At 39.7% G+C, this 21,910-nt stretch overlaps 1 protein-coding gene and 1 long non-coding RNA gene across 4 annotated transcripts in view; both read left to right on the forward strand.

Moving 5' to 3' along the window:
- Positions 1-21,910, forward strand: part of APPBP2 (amyloid beta precursor protein binding protein 2) — a 64,715-nt gene that overhangs the window by 36,774 nt on the left and 6,031 nt on the right. For 2 of the 3 annotated variants that reach the window (XM_013981135.3, XM_084985077.1), the window contains 8 exons: positions 6,796-6,964; positions 11,329-11,418; positions 12,587-12,654; positions 12,735-12,840; positions 13,555-13,679; positions 15,451-15,536; positions 18,441-18,631; positions 20,646-20,811. In XM_013981135.3, the coding sequence (XP_013836589.2) occupies positions 6,796-6,964; positions 11,329-11,418; positions 12,587-12,654; positions 12,735-12,840; positions 13,555-13,679; positions 15,451-15,536; positions 18,441-18,631; positions 20,646-20,811 (1,001 nt within the window). Of the gene's footprint in view, positions 1-6,795; positions 6,965-11,328; positions 11,419-12,586; positions 12,655-12,734; positions 12,841-13,554; positions 15,129-15,450; positions 15,537-17,745; positions 17,801-18,440; positions 18,632-20,645; positions 20,812-21,910 lie in introns of those variants that run through there. The other variant, XR_014821333.1, reaches the window with a different exon arrangement.
- On the forward strand, positions 1,575-6,349 carry LOC146398224 (uncharacterized). The gene is made up of 4 exons (XR_014821358.1): positions 1,575-2,408; positions 3,368-3,652; positions 3,699-3,943; positions 4,207-6,349. It is a non-coding gene; the product is annotated as an uncharacterized LOC146398224 (long non-coding RNA).

A 21,910-nucleotide genomic window follows, 5' to 3' on the forward strand; every position in this document is an offset into this window, starting at 1 on the left:
TTGTTACCCTGTTTTATACAAGGCTCTCCTGTGTTAGATATTAAAATCCTGAAGTTAATTATAACGTGCAAACTTAATTATAAATAGTATTTTAGGAGCTTATGATAATTTCCCATGGATATAGTATAATAAATTATAGTAATACTTGTGTGCAGTAACTATAAAGAGATTGGCATTTGGGGCCTTTAATTTGTAGGGCTGATAAAAATAATCTTTGTCATCTTTCCTCCGCAGTTCTGCCTATCCTATCTTTGTGGGAATAGGAGACTAGACTATCTCATGTGGGATGTTAGGGGTTAGCTCCATGTTTCTTTGTATATGAGCTAGTTAATTTAGAACAGAAAAACCATTTTGTTTGATTTCATTATAGATTCCTCTTTTGACCAAGAGGGTAGAAAACATTTTGTTCTTGTATGTGCTTGCTTTTTATTCATCAAGTGGGAAGGGTCTGTTCTTCCTTCCCTTCCTCCCTCCCTTCCTTCCTTCTATTCTAGAAGATTTATTTCATCCCAATAACTAAGATTTCTTCTGTCTGAATTTAAGGCTCCTATATAAATTTTGTATTAATGTAATCAAAAGATTGAGTATCCTCACAAAACCAGGGCTTCTCCTCCCTTTCTCACTTTGTCATCTTTAGCATGTAGTTGATACCAGTTTGCAAATGTTATAGGTAAGGGGGGAAGGCTCTTGCCGCTTTCCTTTTCTTTCTTTTTTTTTTTTTCAACCAGAAAAAAGTTTCCCAGAGGCCTAGCCCTGTCTTCTTTGCTTACTTTGAAACAGGGACACATTCTCTACATTCTCCAACCAGTATAAGGCAGTCTAAGGATCAAAACATTTTTTTAATTGTGCGTTTTGCCCCACCAAATGAACTCATGGGTGTGCATTAAGGAAGGAGGAGAGGGGAATATTGGATAGGTAACTGTCAATACAGTGACTGTTCTCACTTTCAAAACAGGCACATATGAACAAGACCAGGCACGTATGAGCAGGCACCAAGAAACAAGACCGTTTGTAAAACCAGCTTACTGCCTGTATACCTACACATGTTGTTCTTAAGAATTTGAAATTTGAAAATAAAATTTGCCTTTACGCAGCTGTGTTTGCCAAATTTTTGATCATTGCAAGCATGGATATAATTTTAACATTATAGTAGTATCATTTAAAAAAAAAAAGATTAAATTTTTCTTACTTAGCTTTTAATTGAATTGGAAAAGGGTTGTTTTGCAGAATACATACTAATGAAATCCTTTGGCCGATCCCAGAAGCTTTGAGCCCAGTATAAGAGAATGTTTTTAAATTTAAAACCAGTTTATCTGGGGCTGGCATGGAAGCAGTGTAGAGCAAATATCACAATCATCTTGTGAAACCTGGTACCATATTTCAGTCTTTGTTATATTCCTTGAAGACTCTATCTAGTTCCTTTTACTTGTTTTCTAGTTAATAGCTTTGCTTTTTCTTACGCATATGTCTATTACCAAACAAATTGAAAACATATAGAAAACTATGAAGAAGAAAATAAATACCATGTATAACACTGCTGCCCAGAAATAACCACAGTAATTATATTGGTATATTTGGCGGGGGGTGGGGGGTTAAGTGAAAAAAAGAACTTTCTGAAGTGTGCAGGGAAAGAGACTTGAATCTAGATTGAAAAAGAGTGCTAAGCCATGGACAGGTGAATTACCTGAAATCCAAGGACAAATGGAAATTAGATTCTAAGAGACAATAACAGTATCTCAATTACTGAGAAAATACTGCACAGACTTTTAGGATATAACTTAAAATTTTCAAATATATAGAAACTAAGTATATTTCCATGTACTTTTTCTGAGGAAAATAGTTAGGAGTTTCCTGCTGGCTCAGCAGGTTAAAGATCTGGTGTTTTCACTGCTGTGGTGTGGATTTGATCCTTGGCCCAGGAGCTTCTAAATGCTGTGTGCAAAGCCAGAGGAAAAAAAGGGGAAATAGTAGTCAAAAAATTTCTCTAATCAAATAAATGTTCAATAATAACAAATCTCAAGATAGAGGAACAAGGTGTAGAAAGAGTGGTAAGCAGTGAATATTGTAATTACGTAGTTAGACACAAATGGAGTAGAAAAAGAAGAACAAAGTGTGAATTTATAATATATCTTATGTAAGGATTTTTTTCAAACTGGAAATGAAAGGGAAATTCTAGAAATTCCCAGTTACCACATACTATTAAATGTAAGATAAGTTTTTTTCACCTGAAAATTGTAAAGAGTATAGAGTTGCCTTACAAAGTGACTCATGTTATGTGATATTCTTTCAAGTCTGTTATTTCGAACAAAGAAGTACCACTTGGGGAAAAAAATGTTAGCCTGAAAGTTTAACCAGCCAATATCAGGACGCTCATAGGGTTTACCCAGCAGAATTTTATTTTGAAGGAAGTAATGGAATGTAACACATTCAGAATTATTCTGGAGGTCAGAATGACTTTATTAACTGGCTTTTTGAATGTTACTTTGAAATGTGATGCATTAAGTGGTTTGGTTGTAGAGATTATGGATATCTACTTAGGTGGAATGGGAAAGCCCAACAGTCTTAATGCTTTGCAAATGGTTGCTGGTACCTTTGAATAAAATTTCTTTTCTTTCTTTCTTTCTTTTTTTTTTTTTTTTTTTTTGTCTTTTGGCCATTTCTTGGACTGTTCCCACAGCATATGGAGGTTCCCAGGCTAGGGGTCGAATCGGAGCTGTAGCCGCCATCCTATGCCACAGCCACAGCAGCTTGGGATCCGAGCCACATCTGTGACCTACGCCACAGCTCACGGCAATGCCAGATCCTTAACCCACTGAGCAAGGCCAGGGATCGAACCCTGCAACCTCATGGTTCCTAGTCGGATTTGTTAACCACTGTGCCACAATGGGAACTCCTGGATAAAATTTCTAGTGACATCATCACAGACTCAAAAGTGTTGATTTTCAAGTAAGTGAAAATGTTTTGCTCTGAAAAACTGTTAAAGTGACTCAAAAAGTAATTTGGTGATTATGAAGATAAAGGTTTTAAGATGCATGTGAGGAGTTCCCAGTGTGGTGCAATGGGATCAGTGGTGTCTTTGCAGCGCCAGGATGCACGATGCTGGCTTGGCACAGTGGGTTAAAGGATCTGGTGTTGCCGCACCTGCAGCTCAGATCAGATCCCAGCCCAGTAATGCCATATGACTCAGGGTGGCCAAAAAAGAGGGGGAAAAAAGATGCATGTGAATAGTTTAGATAACATTTCATAAACTGAGAAAAAGTAATTTTAGAAATTTTAATTTAGATTTAAAATATGTATTTATGACATAAGTTAAAGATGATTTAAATATTCAAGTTGATAAAAAACCTTTTGGGGTGGAAAATGGAAGCTCGTGTCATTATGTTCAGGTTGCTTTATATTGGGCAAATATGATAGCCTATTTTAAAAACAGACATTTGGAAAAAATGTCGTATAACAAAGCGTTATAGAGAACATGGTGAATAGAGTATGAATGGCTATCATTGTTTAATGTTTAAACGTCAGTGCTAGGATGGGAGTTCTCATCGTGGCGCAGTGGTTGTCGAATCCGACTAGGAACCATGAGATTACAGGTTTGGTCCCTGGCCTTGCTCAGTGGGTTAAGGATCCTGCATTGCCGTGAGCTGTGGTGTAGGTCGCAGATGCGGCTCGGATCCCGCATTGCTGTGGCTCTGGTGTAGGCCGGCAGCTTAAGCTCCGATTGGACTCCTAGCCTGGGAACCTCCATATGCCTCGGGTGCGGCCCTAGAAAACGCAAGAAGACAAAAAAAAAAAAAAAAAAAAAAAAAAAGTCAGCGCTAGGAAGGAGTGTATAATAAATTGGAGTTTCTATGTGGCTCAGGGGGTTAAGAACCTGACATAGTGTTTGTGAGGATGTGGGTTTGATCCTTGGCCTTGCTCAGTGGGTTAAGAATCTGGCATTGTTGTGAGGTGTCACATAGGCCTCTTATTAGAATGAAGCTTATGGGAGTTCCCATCGTGGCGCAGTGGTTAACGAATCTGACTAGGAACCATGAGGTTGCGGGTTCGGTCCCTGCCCTTGCTCAGTGGGTTAACGATCTGGCGTTGCCGTGAGCTGTGGTGTAGGTTGCAGACGCGGCTCGGATCCCGCATTGCTGTGGCTCTGGCGTAGGCCAGTGGCTACAGCTCTGATTCGACCCCTAGCCTGGGAACCTCCGTATGCCGCAGGAGCGGCCCAAAGAAATAGCAAAAAGACAGGAAAAAAAAAAAAAAAAGAATGAAGCTTATGGGAGTTCTGTTGTGGCTTAGCAGGTTAAGAACCTGACATAGTGTCTGAGGATCCAGGTTTGATCCCTGACCTTGAGCTGTGGGTTAACCATCCAGCATTGCAGAAGCTGCAGCATAAATCACAGATACGGCTTGGATCCTGTATTTCTGTAGCTGTGGCTAGGCCAGCAGCTGCAACTCTGATTTGACCCCTAGCGTGGCAACTTCCATATGCTGGATGTGTAGCCGTTAAAAAAAGAAAAAAAGAAAAGAAAAAGAATGAAGTTTATGGACATAGATTCTTTCTCTTATTTACCACTGTATCCTTTGTACTTAGAAAAATGACTGGCAGGTAATAGATGTTCATACGGTACTTAACTATGAGAGACTTTCAAAACTTTTATCATATGAACCAACATTTTTTTTCTTTCTAGCTGTACCCACAGCACATGGAATTTCCTGGCCCAGGGATTGAACTCGCACTATAGCAGCGACAACACCAGATCGTTAACTCATTGAGCCACAAGGGAATTCCCAGACCATCGTATTTCATTTTACCGTGATCTTTAACAGGATTTCACTTACATTTTTTTATGTCTAGTTTCTGTGGTGAGAGGGATCATTGCAAACTGCTTGGTCATTAGATCAACAATATCACTATCAAGTGATATCATCTCTTTATTTTATTTTTTATTTTTTTTGCTTTTTAGGGCCACACCCGGGCCCATGGAGGTTCCCGGGCTAGGGGTCTAATTGGAGCTGCAGCTGCCGGCCTGCACCAGAGCTACAGCAATGCTAGATCAAGCCACGTCTGCGACCTACACTACAGCTCATGGCAATGCCAGATCCTTAACCCGCTGAGTGGGGCCAGCGATCGAACCCTCAACCTTATGATTCCTAGGCAGATTCATTTCCACTGCTCCATGATGGGAACTCCTTGTCTCTTTATTCTGTATAGTATACCTTAGCATGAAAAGTTGCCTATATAGTGAAAACATTTTTTCGATTTTATATTTCTGCTTTAAAATATAAATCTAATCAACCCACTGTTCTACAGTAGCCTAATTATATTTTATTTCTTAAGTTGAAATTTGGTATTAAGAAAGGTATTCCATTCACAATTTTAGATTAATAACTCCAATATCAGATTGTTTTATTTGAGGGCTTTAGTTTTTTTCTAAAAGCAGATAACTGGTGAGTATCAGGAGGATACACACGGCATTGTATACTATTTGCTACCTTACTGATAATAAGGTTAATATTAGGTTACTTTTTTCCCTGATTGTACACAGGAATGATAGAGATCAGAAGATTGTTAGTGTTTCTCATCTTGGTTCATTGATCTGTTAATATTTTGGGTATAAATACAAAAATTAGATTTTGAGTATCTGGATTTCATTTGATGACTCCCAAGGACTGCTTGCCAACCTCTCCATACTTGGTTTTCCTCCTTCTTCTTCTTTTTTTTTTTTTTTTTTCATACTTCATTTTCTTTTTCTTTTGTCTTTTTAGGGCTGTACCTGAGGCCTATGGAAGTTCCCAGGCTAGGGATCGAATTAGAACTACAGCTGCTGGCTTACGCCACAGCCACAGCCACACCAGATCTGAGCTGCATCTGCAACCTACACCGCAGCTCATGGCAATGCCCGATCCTTAACCCACTGAGTGGGGCCAGGGATCAAACCCACATTCTCATTCTAACTGGTTTTCTAATCTGCTGAGCCACAACGGAAATTCCTCTTTTAAATAATTTTTATAATTTGTTCCCTCTCAGGGCTGAGCATTTGCAGAAAATTGTGTTAGCATGATATATGGACATGATGTTTTAGTGAACATTATAGTAGATAAATATGCCTCCAGTCCTCACACTCTTCTCCTGTCTTGTGTGGTCCATACAGATGTATAGTCTCTTGCTGTCTAGACCTCATTGTGATCGAAAGTGTTTTACTACTCTTGCATGTCACTAGATAGTCAGCATGGTTTTACAGACACTTTGCGTGAAGAACTCTGTATTTTTCCTCCATAGAGGATAAAGATTATAAAAGAAAGAGCTGACAATACCACTCTTTTCAGTGGACTTACTGGAAAGATAAGCAAAAAGAAACATTTCTGAAGCAGCATAGAATGAGTGTTAACTGATCAAGGGTTGCACAGATATACAAGAGAAAAATAATGCAAAGTAATGGTGGTTTAGTTAATAGTATTTCATGTTTGTTTTTACTGTTTTCCAATTTTTAAATAATGAAACTGTATTTGGGATTTGGAACAAAAAGTTAGGTGATATATGAGCACATGGTGAGTGCACAAAGCCTACAAAATATTTAGAGAAGATAAGGAATCAAAGTTGGATGATGTTAATTATGGGTAGCTTTCTGTGACAAGCATATACTTCTGTGCATTAGTCCTAATTTGGGCCAGTCAGTTGTTATCCAGTGCTGCCCCATTTCCTGTGTTTGGTGACCTTGGCTACATATTGGGTGCTACATAGTGATCTGGTCTTTCTTGGAAATATTGATCAGAAATAGAGGAATGTCATTTGTGCTTTTGCAGATTGCTTCACGTGCGAAATGGAAACTGCAAATATCATTTGGGTGAAGAAACATTTAAGTTAGCTCAGACATATATGGATAAACTCTCAAAACATGGCCAGCAAGCAAACAAAGCTGCACTCTATGGAGAACTGTGTGCACTCCTGTTTGCAAAAAGTCACTATGATGAGGTGAGTGCTTTGAAGTACATTTCACTGTGACCAGTAAATACCTGTAAAACAGAAGATAAATCATGTAATCTGATATTTGTCTTAATAGATGTCATTTTCACATATTAGGTTCACTTAAAGCAATATATATTTGTGATGGAATATTTAAAATTGAACAAAAGGAGTATTCTGTGAGATAAATTTTTGTCATACACATTGTACAATTTAGAGGCTGTTTTAGTTCTTAATTTGATGAAATGTATCTCTGCCTAAATTATTTTGAGGGCATTCTCTGTTAAATGAACTTTTATTTTTTTGGCTTTTTAGGCCGCACCCATGGCATATGGAGGTTCCCAGGCTAGCGGTCGAATTGGAGCTATAGCTGCCAACCTATACCACAGCCACAGCAACGCTGGATCCGAGCTGCACTGTGTCTGCAACATGTACCACAGCTCATGGCAATGGGATCCTTAACGCACTGAGCAAGCCAGGGATCAAGCCTGTGTGTGTCCTCACTGATACTAGTCAGATTCATTTCCACTGAGCCACAACTGGAACTCCTAAATGAGCTTTTTATAGATGCTTTATTATTGGATGTGTAGCTCTGGGTGAACTCTCATAACTTAAAGGCATTCATTTCAGTGGGAACCTAGATTTTATTTACACTTTATTGCATTGTTTTGCTTCTTTCTGTGCAGTATGAGAAAGATAGCTTTACTCTTGGTTTTATACTATTAAACTAAAGCTTTAGTGCTAATGAATACGTATTTGAGAAGTGGTCAGTGTAGGCTTAACTCCTTGATTATGTTACTTTATTCCGGAATGATGTCTTAATTACTCTATGCTATCTGATAGCTGTCATTTAGCTTTCTCCATCCTTCCTTCCTTCCTTTCCATCTTTCTTTCTTCTCACCCATGTGGAAGTTCACAGTTCAGGAATCAAACCTGCACCACAGCAGTGACCAGAGCCACTGCAGTGACAACACTGGATCACCAGCCCACTGAGGCATCAAGGACTCCCAGCTTTCCTATTTTAAAATTACCCCATCTCAAAGTTACTGTCGTGGCTCAGCAGAAACCAATCTGACTATAGTATCCATGAGGACACAGATTCGATCTCTGGCCTCACTTGGGGTTAAGGATATGGCATGGCTGTGAACTGTGGTGTAGGTCAAAGACATGGCTTAGATTTTACGTTGCTGTGGCTGTGGCCAGCAGCTATAGCTCTGATTCGACTCCTAGCCTGGAAACCTCTATATGCCAGAGGTGTGGCCCTAAAAAAAACCCAAAAATAAAATAAAATAAAATTACCCCATCTCAGTTTTTGCCCTGTAAAATATATATTCAAAATTTAAAGGAAAACGATCATTAGAAGTGAAACTGGAGAATTCTAGAATATTCATCAAGCAATTCAATTGTTGAATCCTGTGGTGAGAGCATGTTTAGGTTTTTAAGAAACTAGCAAACTTTATGTACCAATATATATTCCCACCAGCAAGGAATGAGAGCTCTTGTTGTTCCACATCCTTGACGGCATTTGGAGGTGTCAGTGTTTTAGATTTTGACCTAATTCTAATAGGCATGCCTCATTGTTTTACATTAACTATTTTTTAAAGCTTAACCATTCATAAGATGAGTAAGTTCTGGGGATATAATGGATAACATGGTGACTATAGTTAATAATACTGTATTTTATATCTGAAATTTGTTAAGAGTAGATCTTAAGTGTTCTCATCACACAAAAAAAGGTAACAGGAGTTTCTGTTGTGGGTCAGGGGTAACGAACCTGACTAGTATCCTTGAGGATATGGGTCCATTCCCTGGCATTGCTCAGTGGGCTAAGGATCCAGCGTTGCCTTGAGCTGTGGTGTAGGTCGAAGGTGCAGTTCGGATATGGTGTTGCTGTGGCTGTGGCATAGGCTTCCAGCTACAGCTCTGATTCAGCCCTAGCCTGGGAACTTCCATATACCTCAGGTGCAGCCTGAAAAGACCAAAAAAAAAAAAAAAAAAAGTAACAATGTAAGGTGATGTATGTTAATTTGATTCTGATAGTCATTTCGCAGTGTATGTATATATCAAATTATCATGTTGTACACCTTAAATATATACAATTTTTATTTGTCAATTGTGCCTCAATCAAATTGTGGGAATTTTTTTGAAAATCACCAAGCTTATGTGTTAGAATCTAAAATCCTGATCAGCATGTTCTCAGGAGGTTTATGTGTATATTCTTCTGATTATTATTATTTTTTTTAATTGTCTTTTTTCGCTGTTTCTTTGGGCCGCTCCCGCGGCATATGGAGGTTCCCAGGCTAGGGGTCCAATCAGAGCTGTAGCTTCCAGCCTACGGCAGAGCCACAGCAACGCAGGATCCGAGCCGCATCTGCAACCTACACCACAGCTCACAGCAACGCCGGATTGTTAACCCACTGAGCAAGGGCAGGGACCAAACCCGCAACCTCATGGTTCCTAGTCGTGTTTGACGGGAACTCCCCCTGTGGCTCTCCTTAACTACACATCTGTACTTTGACCAAAACCCCATGTTGGAGAGCAGCCTCTGTGGAGAACATTAGCAGCCTTGTAGCAAAGGCAGAAACATGGGGAAGGAATTCCTGGTTCATAGAGCTTTCTCCCAGAAATGGTACATTTCACTTCTGCTTATATTTTAATTAATATTTTAGGGGTTTCCTGTCGTGGTGGCAGTGGAAACGAATCTAACTAGTATCCATGAGGACGAAGGTTTGATCCCTGGCCTTGCTTAGTGGCTTAAGGATCCGGCATTGCTGTGGCTGTGGTGTAGGTCGGCAGCTATAACTCCAGTTCGACCCCTACCCTGGGAACCTCCGTATGCTGCCGGTGTGACCCTAAAAAGACCAAAAAAAATTTTTTTTAATTGGTTAAAGGAAATCAAATAAGCACTCTCATCTTTAATGTGGAAGAGAAGTTTATCTTTCCCCATGGAGGGACAGTATGTATTTTAAAAGCAGTATTACAGTTTACCACGGATTTTACCTTCTTTTTCTGGAACAAAATCAGCTTATTTAGTGTCTTAGGAAGAAACCAGCTTTTTTTGGCCTAAATCATATGTATTTCATTTTTGCATCAAAATTGCTTCGGAATAGCTATATCTTTTAGGTAGAATGGGAAGAGATAGAAGCTTACAGAGGAAAACAAATGTTTACTTAATTTATTTTCCCTACATCTTTTTTGTGATCTCTTCACTTTTTTTTTTTGTCTTTTTGCTATTTCTTGGGCCGCTCCCGCGGCATATGGAGGTTCCCAGGCTAGGGGTCCAATCGGAGCTGTAGTCTCCGGCCTACGCCAGAGCCACAGCAACGCGAGATCCGAGCCACATCTGCAACCTACACCACAGCTCATGGCAACGCCGGATTGTTAACCCACTGAGCAAGTGCAGGGACCGAACCCACAACCTCATGGTTCCTAGTCGGATTCATTAACCACTGGGCCACGACGGGAACTCCCTCTTCACATATTTTGTTTCTTTGAAACAGTTCTTACTATCCAAAGTTATTTATTTTTCCCTACTAAGCACTATGACACAAAGAATATTTTGTTTTGTTTCTCACTAGCTACCTAGATGCTAGCACATTGTCTGGTACTTAACCTCTCTGCACTCCATTTTCCTATAATAGTAGTAGTTCAGGGAGTTCCCATTGTGGCTCAGTGGTAAAGAACCCTGGTATGCATGAAGACTCAGGTTTGATCCCTGGGTTAAAGATCTGGCGTTGCGGTGAGCTGAGGGGTAGGTCACAGATGCAGCTTAAATCTGGTGTTGCTGTGGCTGTGGTGTAGGCCTGCAGCTGCAGCTGTGATTCAGCCCCTAGCCTGGGAACCTCCATGTGCCATGGGTGCAGCCCGAAAGAAAGAAACAAACAATAGTAGTACATTTCTCAAAGGGGTGTTGTGTCAGTTAAATGTGTTAGTGCACAGTAACTGGAACAAAGTAAGCACTCAACTAAACAAGCAATTAAGACATAAAATAATAAGTGTTAAAGTAGGAGAAGGAAAGTATAAGAAACCTAGTCCAGAGCTGAAACCCGAAGGACAAGTTGGGTAGTTTACGGTTTGGAGGAAGGAGAGGAAGATATTATAAGGCAGAGGGAACAGTATATGCGAAGGCTTCTAGGTAAGAAAACATGCCTCTAATTTCCTAAATATGTGTCACATATCCAAAAAAAAAAAAAAAAATGTAGCAAACATATACTTTCAAGAAAACTTAGGCGCTGAGAGAAAATATTAAGTGTAAATATTTTGTGTGTGTTCTTATCCAAGTACTGAAAGCCTACAGGAAAAATTCATAATCATTTCATTAAATATTGTCAGTTTGTTATATCACAAGTTTTGCTCTTTAAATATGTTTTTAGGCATACAAATGGTGCATTGAGGCAATGAAGGAGATCACAGCAGGCTTACCAGTCAAAGTCGTGGTGGACGTTTTAAGACAAGCCTCTAAGGTGAATATAATGATTAAGATATTAATGGATTATAGGATTTAGTAAACTTTAAATTTGGTTTGTTTGTTTGCTTGTTTTTTTGTCCTTTTGCCTTTCCTAGGGCCGCTCCGTGGCATATGGAGATTCCCAGGCTAGGGGTGTAATCGGAGCTGTAGCCACTGGCCTACACCAGAGCCACAGCAATGCGGGATCCGAGCCACATCTGCAACCTACAGCACAGCTCACGGCAACACGGGATCCTTAACCCACTGAGCAAGGCCAGGGATCGAACCCGCAACTCATGGTTCCTAGTCGAATTTGTTAACCACTGAGCCACAATGGGATGGGAACTCCTTAAATTTGTTTTAATTAACCTACTATTTAACAATTTAGGTACTGTATACTCATGGGGAACAAAATCTAAGTTTTTCAGCTCAATTTTAGAAATCTGGCTTTTAAAATCTTTACAGCAGCCTGAATTTCTTATGCCATGTAGTCTGGGCTGTAGTCACTTTTCTCCTGAAGGATAGCCTAGTATTAAATCTCTGATTCAGGAGTTCCCGTTGTGGCGCAGTGGAAAGGAATCTGACTAGGAACCATGAGGTTGTGGGTTTGATCCCTGGCCTCGCTCAGCAGGTTTAAGGATCTGGTATTGCTGTAAGCTGTGGTATAGTTCGTAGATACAACTCAGATTCTGCGTTGCTGTAGTGTAGGCTGGCAGCTGTAGCTCTGATTAGACCCCTAGCCTTGGAACCTCCATATGCCATAGATGTGGCCCTAAAAAGCAAAAAAAAAATTGAGCGCTGCAAAATAGTTGTAAGTCATTCTAGAACTGGGATGTAAGTAAGTACCTTAGAAAATAATATGCAATATGGTGAACCCTCCCCCCAGTGTTTTATTTTAATAGTATGTAAGGATTATACCAGCTTTGTAAGGTAACTTTGTTATAACAGATTTCTGGGCATGACTGTCAAAATTTTAGTTTCATACTTTCTCAATATAGGTACAGATTTGTTTATAATGGAATTTTCAAATACTTGAAGGGAAGGAAATTACAAATAGAGCTATTTATGTTTGAAGATGCTTTCTTCTTTTCCAGCATTATAGTTTGAATATATAAACCGTACTTGTTTTAGTACACTAATTAACTGTTCAAAAGTTATTTAACAATTTTTCACTTTATCTTTAGGCTTGTGTTGTAAAACGTGAATTTAAGAAGGCTGAACAGTTAATTAAACATGCAGTGTATTTGGCACGGTAGGTGATTGTTACTTAAAATACCATTTTAAATTGTTTGTCTCTACTTGATATCCTAATAATTTTGTATCTTTTTATAGGGATCATTTTGGATCCAAACACCCAAAATATTCTGATACACTGCTAGATTATGGGTTCTACTTACTCAATGTAGATAATATCTGTCAGTCTGTTGCAATTTATCAGGTATGTTACTAGTTACATTTTGTTTTGTTTCAACCTAAATTGACTTGCTGACCTTCAATTTGGGGTGTATAAACCACTCTGAAAATAACTCTTTCTGAGCCTTTCCTCAGATGCGGCATACCATTATTTTATTAAGTAATGCCTAGAAGGTTTAAAACTTAATGTTTTAGGAATTAATTTTGTATCTTTTTATAGGGATCATGTAGAGAAAATCATCCAGGAAGAAAGGTTTTGGGTTGTGAGAAGTTTTCTGCTTTTCATTTACCCAACTGGTAGATTATCTTTATTGTTAATTTAGTGCAGATTATTATAGCAGCCTTTGTAATAGCAGAGAGGGTTGATGACAGTTGTTTTAGGCCTCATCTCAGTCATTCTCAGGTACATGATGCATTATGCCATCGTGGAACAGGTATCCTTTATTTTATAGTTCTAAGGAAGGACATAGAGAAAAACGCTGATGTGATTCCTAAGACGTGAATGATTTTTATTCTTCAGCCATTGTCTTTTTAAGTCAAGCTCACTCTTCAGAAAATCAGGCCTTATGGATGAGTTTAATGTTCTGTTACGATTTAAATATAGCAGAACTTTTCTTCAAAACTGATGGGATTGAGTATTATATAGAACGTATATTTAAATTACTAGGATGCTTAATTTAACGGGGTAGTGTTTTCTAAGGATTTACAGTGTTATCAGTTATTTTCATGACTCTTTCAGGCAGCCCTTGACATTCGGCAGTCAGTGTTTGGTGGCAAAAATATCCATGTAGCAACAGCTCATGAGGACTTGGCTTATTCTTCTTATGTTCACCAGTATAGCTCTGGCAAATTTGACAATGCACTGTAAGTTCCACTTTTGTTTTCAGTGAGGGATTAAGTGCTGTTGCTATGTTTTGTTTTGTTTTTCCTAATATAACACTATTTAATGTACCTTATGGATTAACGTTGCCCTCCTGGAGCTTTAACAGGATCCCTAAAATATTCTTAAAGTCATTTCAAATCATGCCAATTTATAAGCCATTCAGTTAGATCTTACGTGGTTTAATATTTAGACTTGGATGTCTTCATGTGAAATTGATTTATTTTTAAAGTATCTCCTTCAATAATTTTTCTTTGAATAACGCTATAGCATCTGGTTAAATGACAGACTTAACCTAAAAACTTCTTGCTCACAACATGAAATAATGAATAAAATATAGCAGTCATCTTTTTAAATGCACAATTGAGCTTGTAAGAGAGATAGAAAATCCTCAAGGGCCAATAATGCACTAAAATCCGAAAGAGTAGGTATGAACTGTGGTGTAACTGTTCTGGGGTGGTGGGAAAGCTTAGAAGTTTCTGTAACCTTGGTTGAACAGCAATCCTTAGTTTAAGAGACAAGGCATTTTTTTCCATAGGAAGGTGTGACTTAGAACTGAAACCCTCATGTGAAGCCAAGATTAAGGCTACACCCTCAAGAAAAGGGTAGGCTAAGGGAGAAAACTGCCCCCTGGCAAGAGGTCACATGGAAGTGTGTCCATCTTAGGTTGGACTTGCAGTTGAACAAGTAAGGGAAATTTATAACTTATAGACCTCTGCCTTGCATTGGGGGGTATCATGCATGCAGAAGCCTCTAAACTGAAGAAAAATATTAAAGAGCACTTTGGGACTGCTAGTTCTCTTGGGATGCTTTTCAGAAGAAAATGCAGAACTCTTGGAAATAATTAACCTTCAATCCAAACCATACAGATTTTCCATAGATCTAACTCTGCAGGTGAATTCACAGTAAAAAAAAGTTTTTAAATAACAGAACAGTTCCTCTCTGAGTCAGCAGACATAATAAGATCAGAACCCTAAAAATGTCAGTTAACAGAACTTTTTGGTTGCTACTATAAAGTGATTCTTAAATGATTAAAGTGTTTAGAGAGTGATGGTAGATTTTTTAGGGTCTTTTGTATAGGCTGGTCTGGCAAGACTTCAGTTCAGGGGTGAGCCGTGTGAATATTCAGAGGATAAGCATTACAGAGAGACAGTAAAGCAAGTGCAGGAGTCCTAGGTGAGAATGCGCTTTACATGTTCAGAAAACCAGTAGGCCTGTGAGGTTGGAAGGGAAAGAGCAGATTGTTTCTGACATGGGAAGAGATGAGGTCAGAGAAGTAGCCAGTGAATCTTTTGTTCAGTCTACAGAAGATTGGAACTTTAAAACAAAAAAACTGGTCCTTTACAGGTAGTTCTAGAAATTCTATCGGTATTATAAAGTGTGATTTTTCTTTCTTTCTTTCTTTCTTTTTTTTTGTCTTTTGTCTTTTTAGGGCCGCACTCGTGGCATATGGAGGTTCCCAGGCTACGGGTCTAATCAGAGCTGTAGCCGCCGGCCTAAGCCAGAGGCACAGCAATGCGGGATCCAAGCCACATCTGCGATCTATACCACAGCTCATGGCAATGCCAGATCCTTAACCCACTGAGCGAGACCAGGGATCGAACCCGAAACCTCATGGTTCCTAGTCAGATTCATTAACCACTGAACCAGAACGGGAACTCCATAAAGTGTGGTTTTTTTTTTTTTTTTTTTTTTAAATGCTTAAAATCATTTGTAATTAAAAAATGCCAAAACACGTATCTATCTGTTTTGCAGATTTCATGCAGAAAGAGCTATTGGTATCATTACCCACATTCTACCTGAAGATCATCTTCTTTTGGCTTCTTCAAAGAGGGTGAAAGGTACCCCTTGCCATCTAATCTTTCTCTCTCTACCCCTCCCATCCTCTACCTCTGCCTCTCTCTCTATAAATATATAAATAAAAAATATATTTTAAGATTCCTTTAGCTGTCAGTTATAATAGGTGTCTAGTCTCTGATGTTTTAAAATTGATGGTAAATGTTACAAAATAGGGATGTGTGTTTATTTCCTCAGGGTTAGACTACATATGAGAAAAATAGCCAGTCCACTATTTGCTTGCAATTCTTAGAATTTCCAGTGTTTCATAATGAAAAGTTATTTGCTTATCTCATATAACAATTAATAAACAAGAATACCTTTCTTTTGCCTCTTTTTCCTTCCTTCCTTCCTTTCATTCCTTCCTTCCTTCCCTTCTCTCCTTTAAAAGAATCACAAATGATTGCTGTGTGGTGACATGGGTAGCAAACTGAAGGTGGTTTTTTCACGTACCTTCACCTTTATTGTGCAGGACTCTGAAACTCAGTTTCATATCAGGTTACCCTTAGTGTTGCAAGGCTCTTGCTGCATACCACTTTCTTCCTTTCTTATTTTAACTCTTCTGCAGATTGCTACCCAAGGCCCTTTCATTTTGCCAAGATGATTGGGTCACCTATGTGGTAATTCCATGCATGTTAGATAACTCTTACCTTAATTCTGGAGCTGGGTTCCCCCCCACCATCCCCTCCTCTAGGTTTGCACTTTTTAAGTCATGCAATTAATACATGACTAATGTCAGAAATTAAAAGTCAGGGAGTTCCGGAGTTCCCGTCATGGCGCAGTGGTTAACGAATCCGACTAGGAACCATGAGGTTGCAGGTTCGGTCCCTGCCCTTGCTCAGTGGGTTAACGATCCGGCGTTGCCGTGAGCTGTGGTGTAGGTTGCAGACGCGGCTCGGATCCCGAGTTGCTGTGGCTCTGGCGTAGGCCAGTGGCTACAGCTCCGATTTAACCCCTAGCCTGGGAACCTCCATATGCTGCGGGAGCGGCCCAAAGAAATAGCAAAAAGACAAAAAAAAAAAAAAAAAAAAAAAAAGTCAGGGAGTTCCCATTATGGTGCAGCGGAAATGAATCTGACTAGTATCCATGAGGATGTGGGTTTGATCCCTGGCCTCACTCAGTGGATTAAGGATCTGGTGGTGTTGTGAATTGTGGTGTAGGTCACAGATGTGGCTCAGATCTGGCATTGCTGTGGCTGTGGTGTAGGCCGGCAGCTGTAGCTCTGATTCAGCCCCTAGACTGGGAACTTCGTATGCCTCAGGTGCAGCCCTACCAAAAAAGAAAAAATTAAAAGTTAGAAAAGAGAAAAAATTGTTACCTGAAATCTCATCAATCCAGAATCAACATTTGATTAATACTTTTTTAGGTTTTTCATTCTTCAGATAATGAAACGAGTGAATAATTTGTTTTTAGTTCTATAATCTGATTCGTTCATGTAGTATATTATGCACATTTTCCTATTTCAATACATGTAGGTTTATGTACTCTCTTCTTTTCTAATGCTTTTGATCTCACTTGTTTTATTGGATGTTTAAATTGTTTTTTAACCTTCCTTTAAAAATGCTACAGTGGAAATTCCCTGGTGGCTCAGTGGGTTAAGGGTCCAGCATTGTCCTTGCTATGTATGGCCCTGGTCACTGCTGTGGCATGAATTCAGTCCCTGGCCCAGGAACTTCCACATGCCTTGGGTATTCCCCCACCACCACCAAAAAAAGCTGCAGTGAACTAAATTTCTTTTACTTTGTGCACATAGACAGGTTTCCTAGAAATAAAATTACCTGGTAAAAGAATATGTATTTTTAAGACTTTAAATGGAACTTGAGAGTCTTGAATGGGACTTTGAAATTGAACTGTCTTCTTGTCTGGTTCGTTTGGTCATGTGAGTAGGAGGAAACCAGTTCTTTTAGTTGTATTTGGTTAAAGGTTATATGATTTACAAAGTGTGGTTTCAAAATTTTCAACATTGCTTAGGTACTCCTTGACCCAGTTTCACAACTTTGAAAAATTTGCCTTTTTGGAGTTCCCGTCATGGCACAGTGGTTAATGAATCCGACTAGAAGCCGTGAGGTTGTGGGTTTGGTCCCTGGCCTTCCTCAGTGGGTTAAGGATCCCGTGTTGCCGTGAGCTGTGGTGTAGGTTGCAGACATGGCTCGGATCCCGAGTTGCTGTGGCTCTGGCGTAGGCTGGTGGCTGCAGCTCCAATTGGACCCCTAGTCTGGGAACCTCCATATGCCGTGGGAACGGCCCTATAAAAGGCAAAAAGACAAAATAATACAATATAATACAAAATTAAAATAAAATAATAAAAATTTGAAAAAAAAATTTTTTTTGCCTTTTCGAAGTTCCCGCTGTGACTCAGCAGTAACGAACCCAACTAGTATCCATGAGGTTTCGGGTTCGATCCCTGGCCTTGCTCAGTGGGTTAAGGATCCAGCGCTGCCATGAGCTGTGGTGTAGCTCACAGACGTGGCTCAAGTCCGACAGCTATAGCTCCGATTCTACCCCAGCCTGGGAACTTCATGTGCTGCAGGTTCAGCCCTAAAAAGACCAAAAAAAAAGTTTTGCCTTTTCATTCTTCCATTGCTCAAAAAAAAATTCACGCCTGTTAAAAACATTCAAAAATTTATATCAACAAATACAACATGTATGGTATATAGTCCGTCTGCAAATAATTTGATGTATGTATCATTGTCTTCCTAAATTTGAAATTCATTATACTGTGCAAAATAGAATGACCCCAAAAGTGTTGTTGTTTTTTTTTCATTAAAATGGGATACTTTCATCTTTATCAGTTCTAAAGCATGAACACGTATAAGTACATACAACAAAGATTTGTAGAATTTAAAATTTTCTGATTAGCTTTAATACATAGTTTGGTAATGCACTAATTTTATTGCCTTTTTATTCAGCGCTTATTTTAGAAGAGATTGCAATTGACTGTCACAATAAAGAAACTGAACAGAGGCTGCTTCAAGAAGCTCATGATTTGCACCTGTCTTCACTCCAGCTAGCTAAAAAAGCTTTTGGGGAATTTAATGTACAGACTGCAAAACACTATGGAAACCTTGGAAGACTTTATCAGTCAATGAGAAAATTTAAGGTAGTATGTCTTACTATACTTTTCTCTCTAAATAATTTTAGATAAGAAAGTACAGTCTTTTTTTTTTTTTTTTTTTTTTGTCTTTTCTAAGGCCGCACCCGAGGCATATGGAGGTTCCAAGGCTAGGGGTCGAATCGGAGCTGTAGCTGCTGGTCTATACCACAGCCACAGCAACGCCGGATCCTTAACCCACTGAGCAAGTCCGGGGATCGAACCTGCAACCTCATGGTTCCTAGTTGGATTCGTTTCTGCTGTGTCATGACGGGAACTCCATTTAAGATTTATTAAGACTTGGAGTTACCAAGTCTTTTAGAATTTTGGGCTATTCTTCATATTGTCTATTATAGGATCACAGTAGGGAAAGGGTGAGAATTGCTGCCTATGGCGTTTATTTTTATCTAAAAATCAGTTTACGTGGAGTTCCCGTCGTGGTACAGTGGTGAACGAATCCAACTAGGAACCATGAGGTTGCGAGTTCGGTCCCCAGCCTCGCTCAGTGGGTTAACGATCCGGCGTTGCTGTGAGCTGTGGTGTAGGTTGCAGACGCGGCTCAGATCCCGCGTGGCTGTGGCTGTGCCTGTGCCTGTGCCTGTGCCTGTGGTGTAGGCCGGCGGCTACAGCTCCGATTGGACCCCTAGCCTGGGAACCTCCATATGCTGAGGTAGCAGCCCTAGAAAAGGCAAAGAGACCAAAAAAAATAAATAAATAAAAATAAAAATCAGTTTACGGAATTCCCTTTGTGGCACAGTGGTAAACGAACCGAACTAGTATCCATGAGGAAGCAGATTCGATCCCTGGCCTCGCTAAGTGGATTAAGGATCTGGTATTGCCGTGATCTGTGGTGTAGATTGCAGGCGCAGCTTGGATCCTGCATTGGTGTGACTCTGGCATAGGCCAGCAGCTATAGCTCCAATTCAACCCTTAGCTTGGGAACCTCCATATGCCGTGGGTGCGGCCCTAAAAGGACAAAAAGACAAAAAAAAAATTGTTGAAACTCCATTCCCTGTTGGCCTGGGGGTTTAAGGATCTGGTTTTGTTGCTGCTGTGGCATGGGTTCGATCCCTTGCCCGGGAACTTCTCCATGCCTCCAGTGCAGCTAAAAAAGAAGTCAAAACTCAAAAAAATAAAGTGTACTTCTGTGTCAAATAACATAAAGGTTCTAGGGGGAGTTGCCACTGTGGCACAGCGGGTTAATGATCTGGCATTGTCTCTGTGGCAGCACGGGTTTGATCCCTGGTCCTGTGCAGTAGTTTAAGGATCCAGCATTGCTGCCCCTGTGGAATAAGACAGCTGCAGCTCAGATTCAAGGTCTGGCCTCGGAACTTCCATATGCTGCTGGTGTGGCCAAAAAAAAATGAGTAATAAAAATATAAAGTTAACAAGATTCTATGAAAATAAGGTTTCTTAACAAGGTTCAATTAAATTTTGGAGCGTATTAACTGAAGAAGTAATTTTCATTTTAGAATATTTTGATGTTTAAATTTCTTCTAACAATTTTTTATTATGAGGACAAGTTATATCTATCATTTTGGCATAGACCACTATTACTGTCATCAGCTTAGGTACCTAGCTTCCCTAAACCAGTAATGCTTCCCATAAGCAACCTTCGGATGAATATGATGTGTTCTCTTAATGCCATCCATAAGATTTCTCTGGCATTTGGAAGAATCTTACTCACTGGATAAGAATTGTTGACAGAAGGGAGTTCCCTTCATGGCTCAGCGGTTAATGAACCTGACAGGGATCTATGAGATGTGGGTTCCATCCCTGGCCTTCTCTGTGAGATGGGGACCCGGTGTTGCCGTGAGCTGTGGTGTGGGTTGAAGATGCAGATTGGTCCCAGGTTGCTTTGCTGTGGCTGTGGTGTAGGCCAGCAGCTGTAGCTCTGATTCATCCCGTAGCCTGGGAACTTCCATATGCCGCGAGTGTGGTGCTAAAAAAGAAAAACAAAAAGTTTACATAAGAAAAAGTGAAAGTGTGATCTGGTGGTTAATACAGCTTAATTATTTTTCAGGAAGCTGAAGAAATGCACATCAAAGCAATTCAGATTAAAGAACAACTGCTTGGTCAAGAAGATTATGAAGTAGCCCTTTCAGTGGGACATCTGGCTTCTTTATATAATTATGACATGAATCAGTATGAAAATGCTGAGAAGCTTTATTTGCGATCTATAGCAATTGGTATGTTACTTTAAAATTTTCTTAGTCAATTGATTAGAGATCAACATGTCTTATATATTGTATAGAGAAGTGTTTTGTTTTGCTTTGTTTTATTTTTGCTTTTTAGGGACATACCTATAGCATATGGAGGTTCCCAGGCTAGGGGTTGAACTGAAGCTACAGCTGCTGGCCTGCACTACAGCTATAACAGATCCAACCTACATCTGTGACCTACATCACAGCTCACGGCAACACCAGATCCCCAACCCACTGAGCAAGGCCAGGGATCAAACCCATATCCTCATGGATCTCTTCGGATTCCTTACCACTGAGGCACGATGGGAACTCCCTACTGCTTGTTTCTTAATGGTGCCTTTCAGGGAAGAGAAATTCTCAAATTTTAAAGTAATCATATATATTGTTCTTTTCTTTTATGGTTAATACTTTTTTTTTTTTTTTTTTTTTTTTGTCTTTTTGCCATTTCTTGGGCCGCTCTCGCGGCATATGGGAGGTTCCCAGGCTAGGGGTCTAATTTAATTGGAGCTGTAGCCACCAGCCTATGCCAGAGCCACAGCAACGCGGGATCCGAGCCGCGTCTGCAACCTACACCACAGCTCACAGCAACGCCGGATCGTTAACCCACTGAGCAAGGGCAGGGACCGAACCCGCAACCTCATGGGTCCTAGTCGGATTTGTTAACCACTTCGCCACGACGGGAACTCCTGTTAATACTTTTTATATTCTGTTTTATATTCTTTTTTTACCCCAAAGTCATGAAGATATTCTTTTGGAGGATTATTTTCTAGCAATTTTGTTTTACCATTCACATTTAGATCTGTAATCCCGAAATTGATTTTTGTTTATGGTGTGGGGTAGGGATCACACCCCACCTCCACCCCCCAAATATGGATATGCACTTGACCAGGACCTTTTTTTTTTTTTTTTCTTCCAAAAGACCATCCTCTCCCTTCTGCTGTTCTACTTTTGCCATAAATCATATGTCCATGTACATGTGGATTTCCCATGATCCCTGATATATTACCTGGCTTAATCCTGAAATATAAGTAAAGTAGTTTTAGAACTGTTAACCCATGATACTGTGAAAACCAAACCTACTGCT

Source organism: Sus scrofa, chromosome 12 (genome assembly GCF_054392235.1).
Source record: "Sus scrofa isolate SSC_HxYL_T2T_F1_AM1 chromosome 12, Sscrofa_HxYL_maternal_Yorkshire_Landrace_v2.0, whole genome shotgun sequence".
Lineage (NCBI taxonomy): Eukaryota > Metazoa > Chordata > Mammalia > Artiodactyla > Suidae > Sus > Sus scrofa.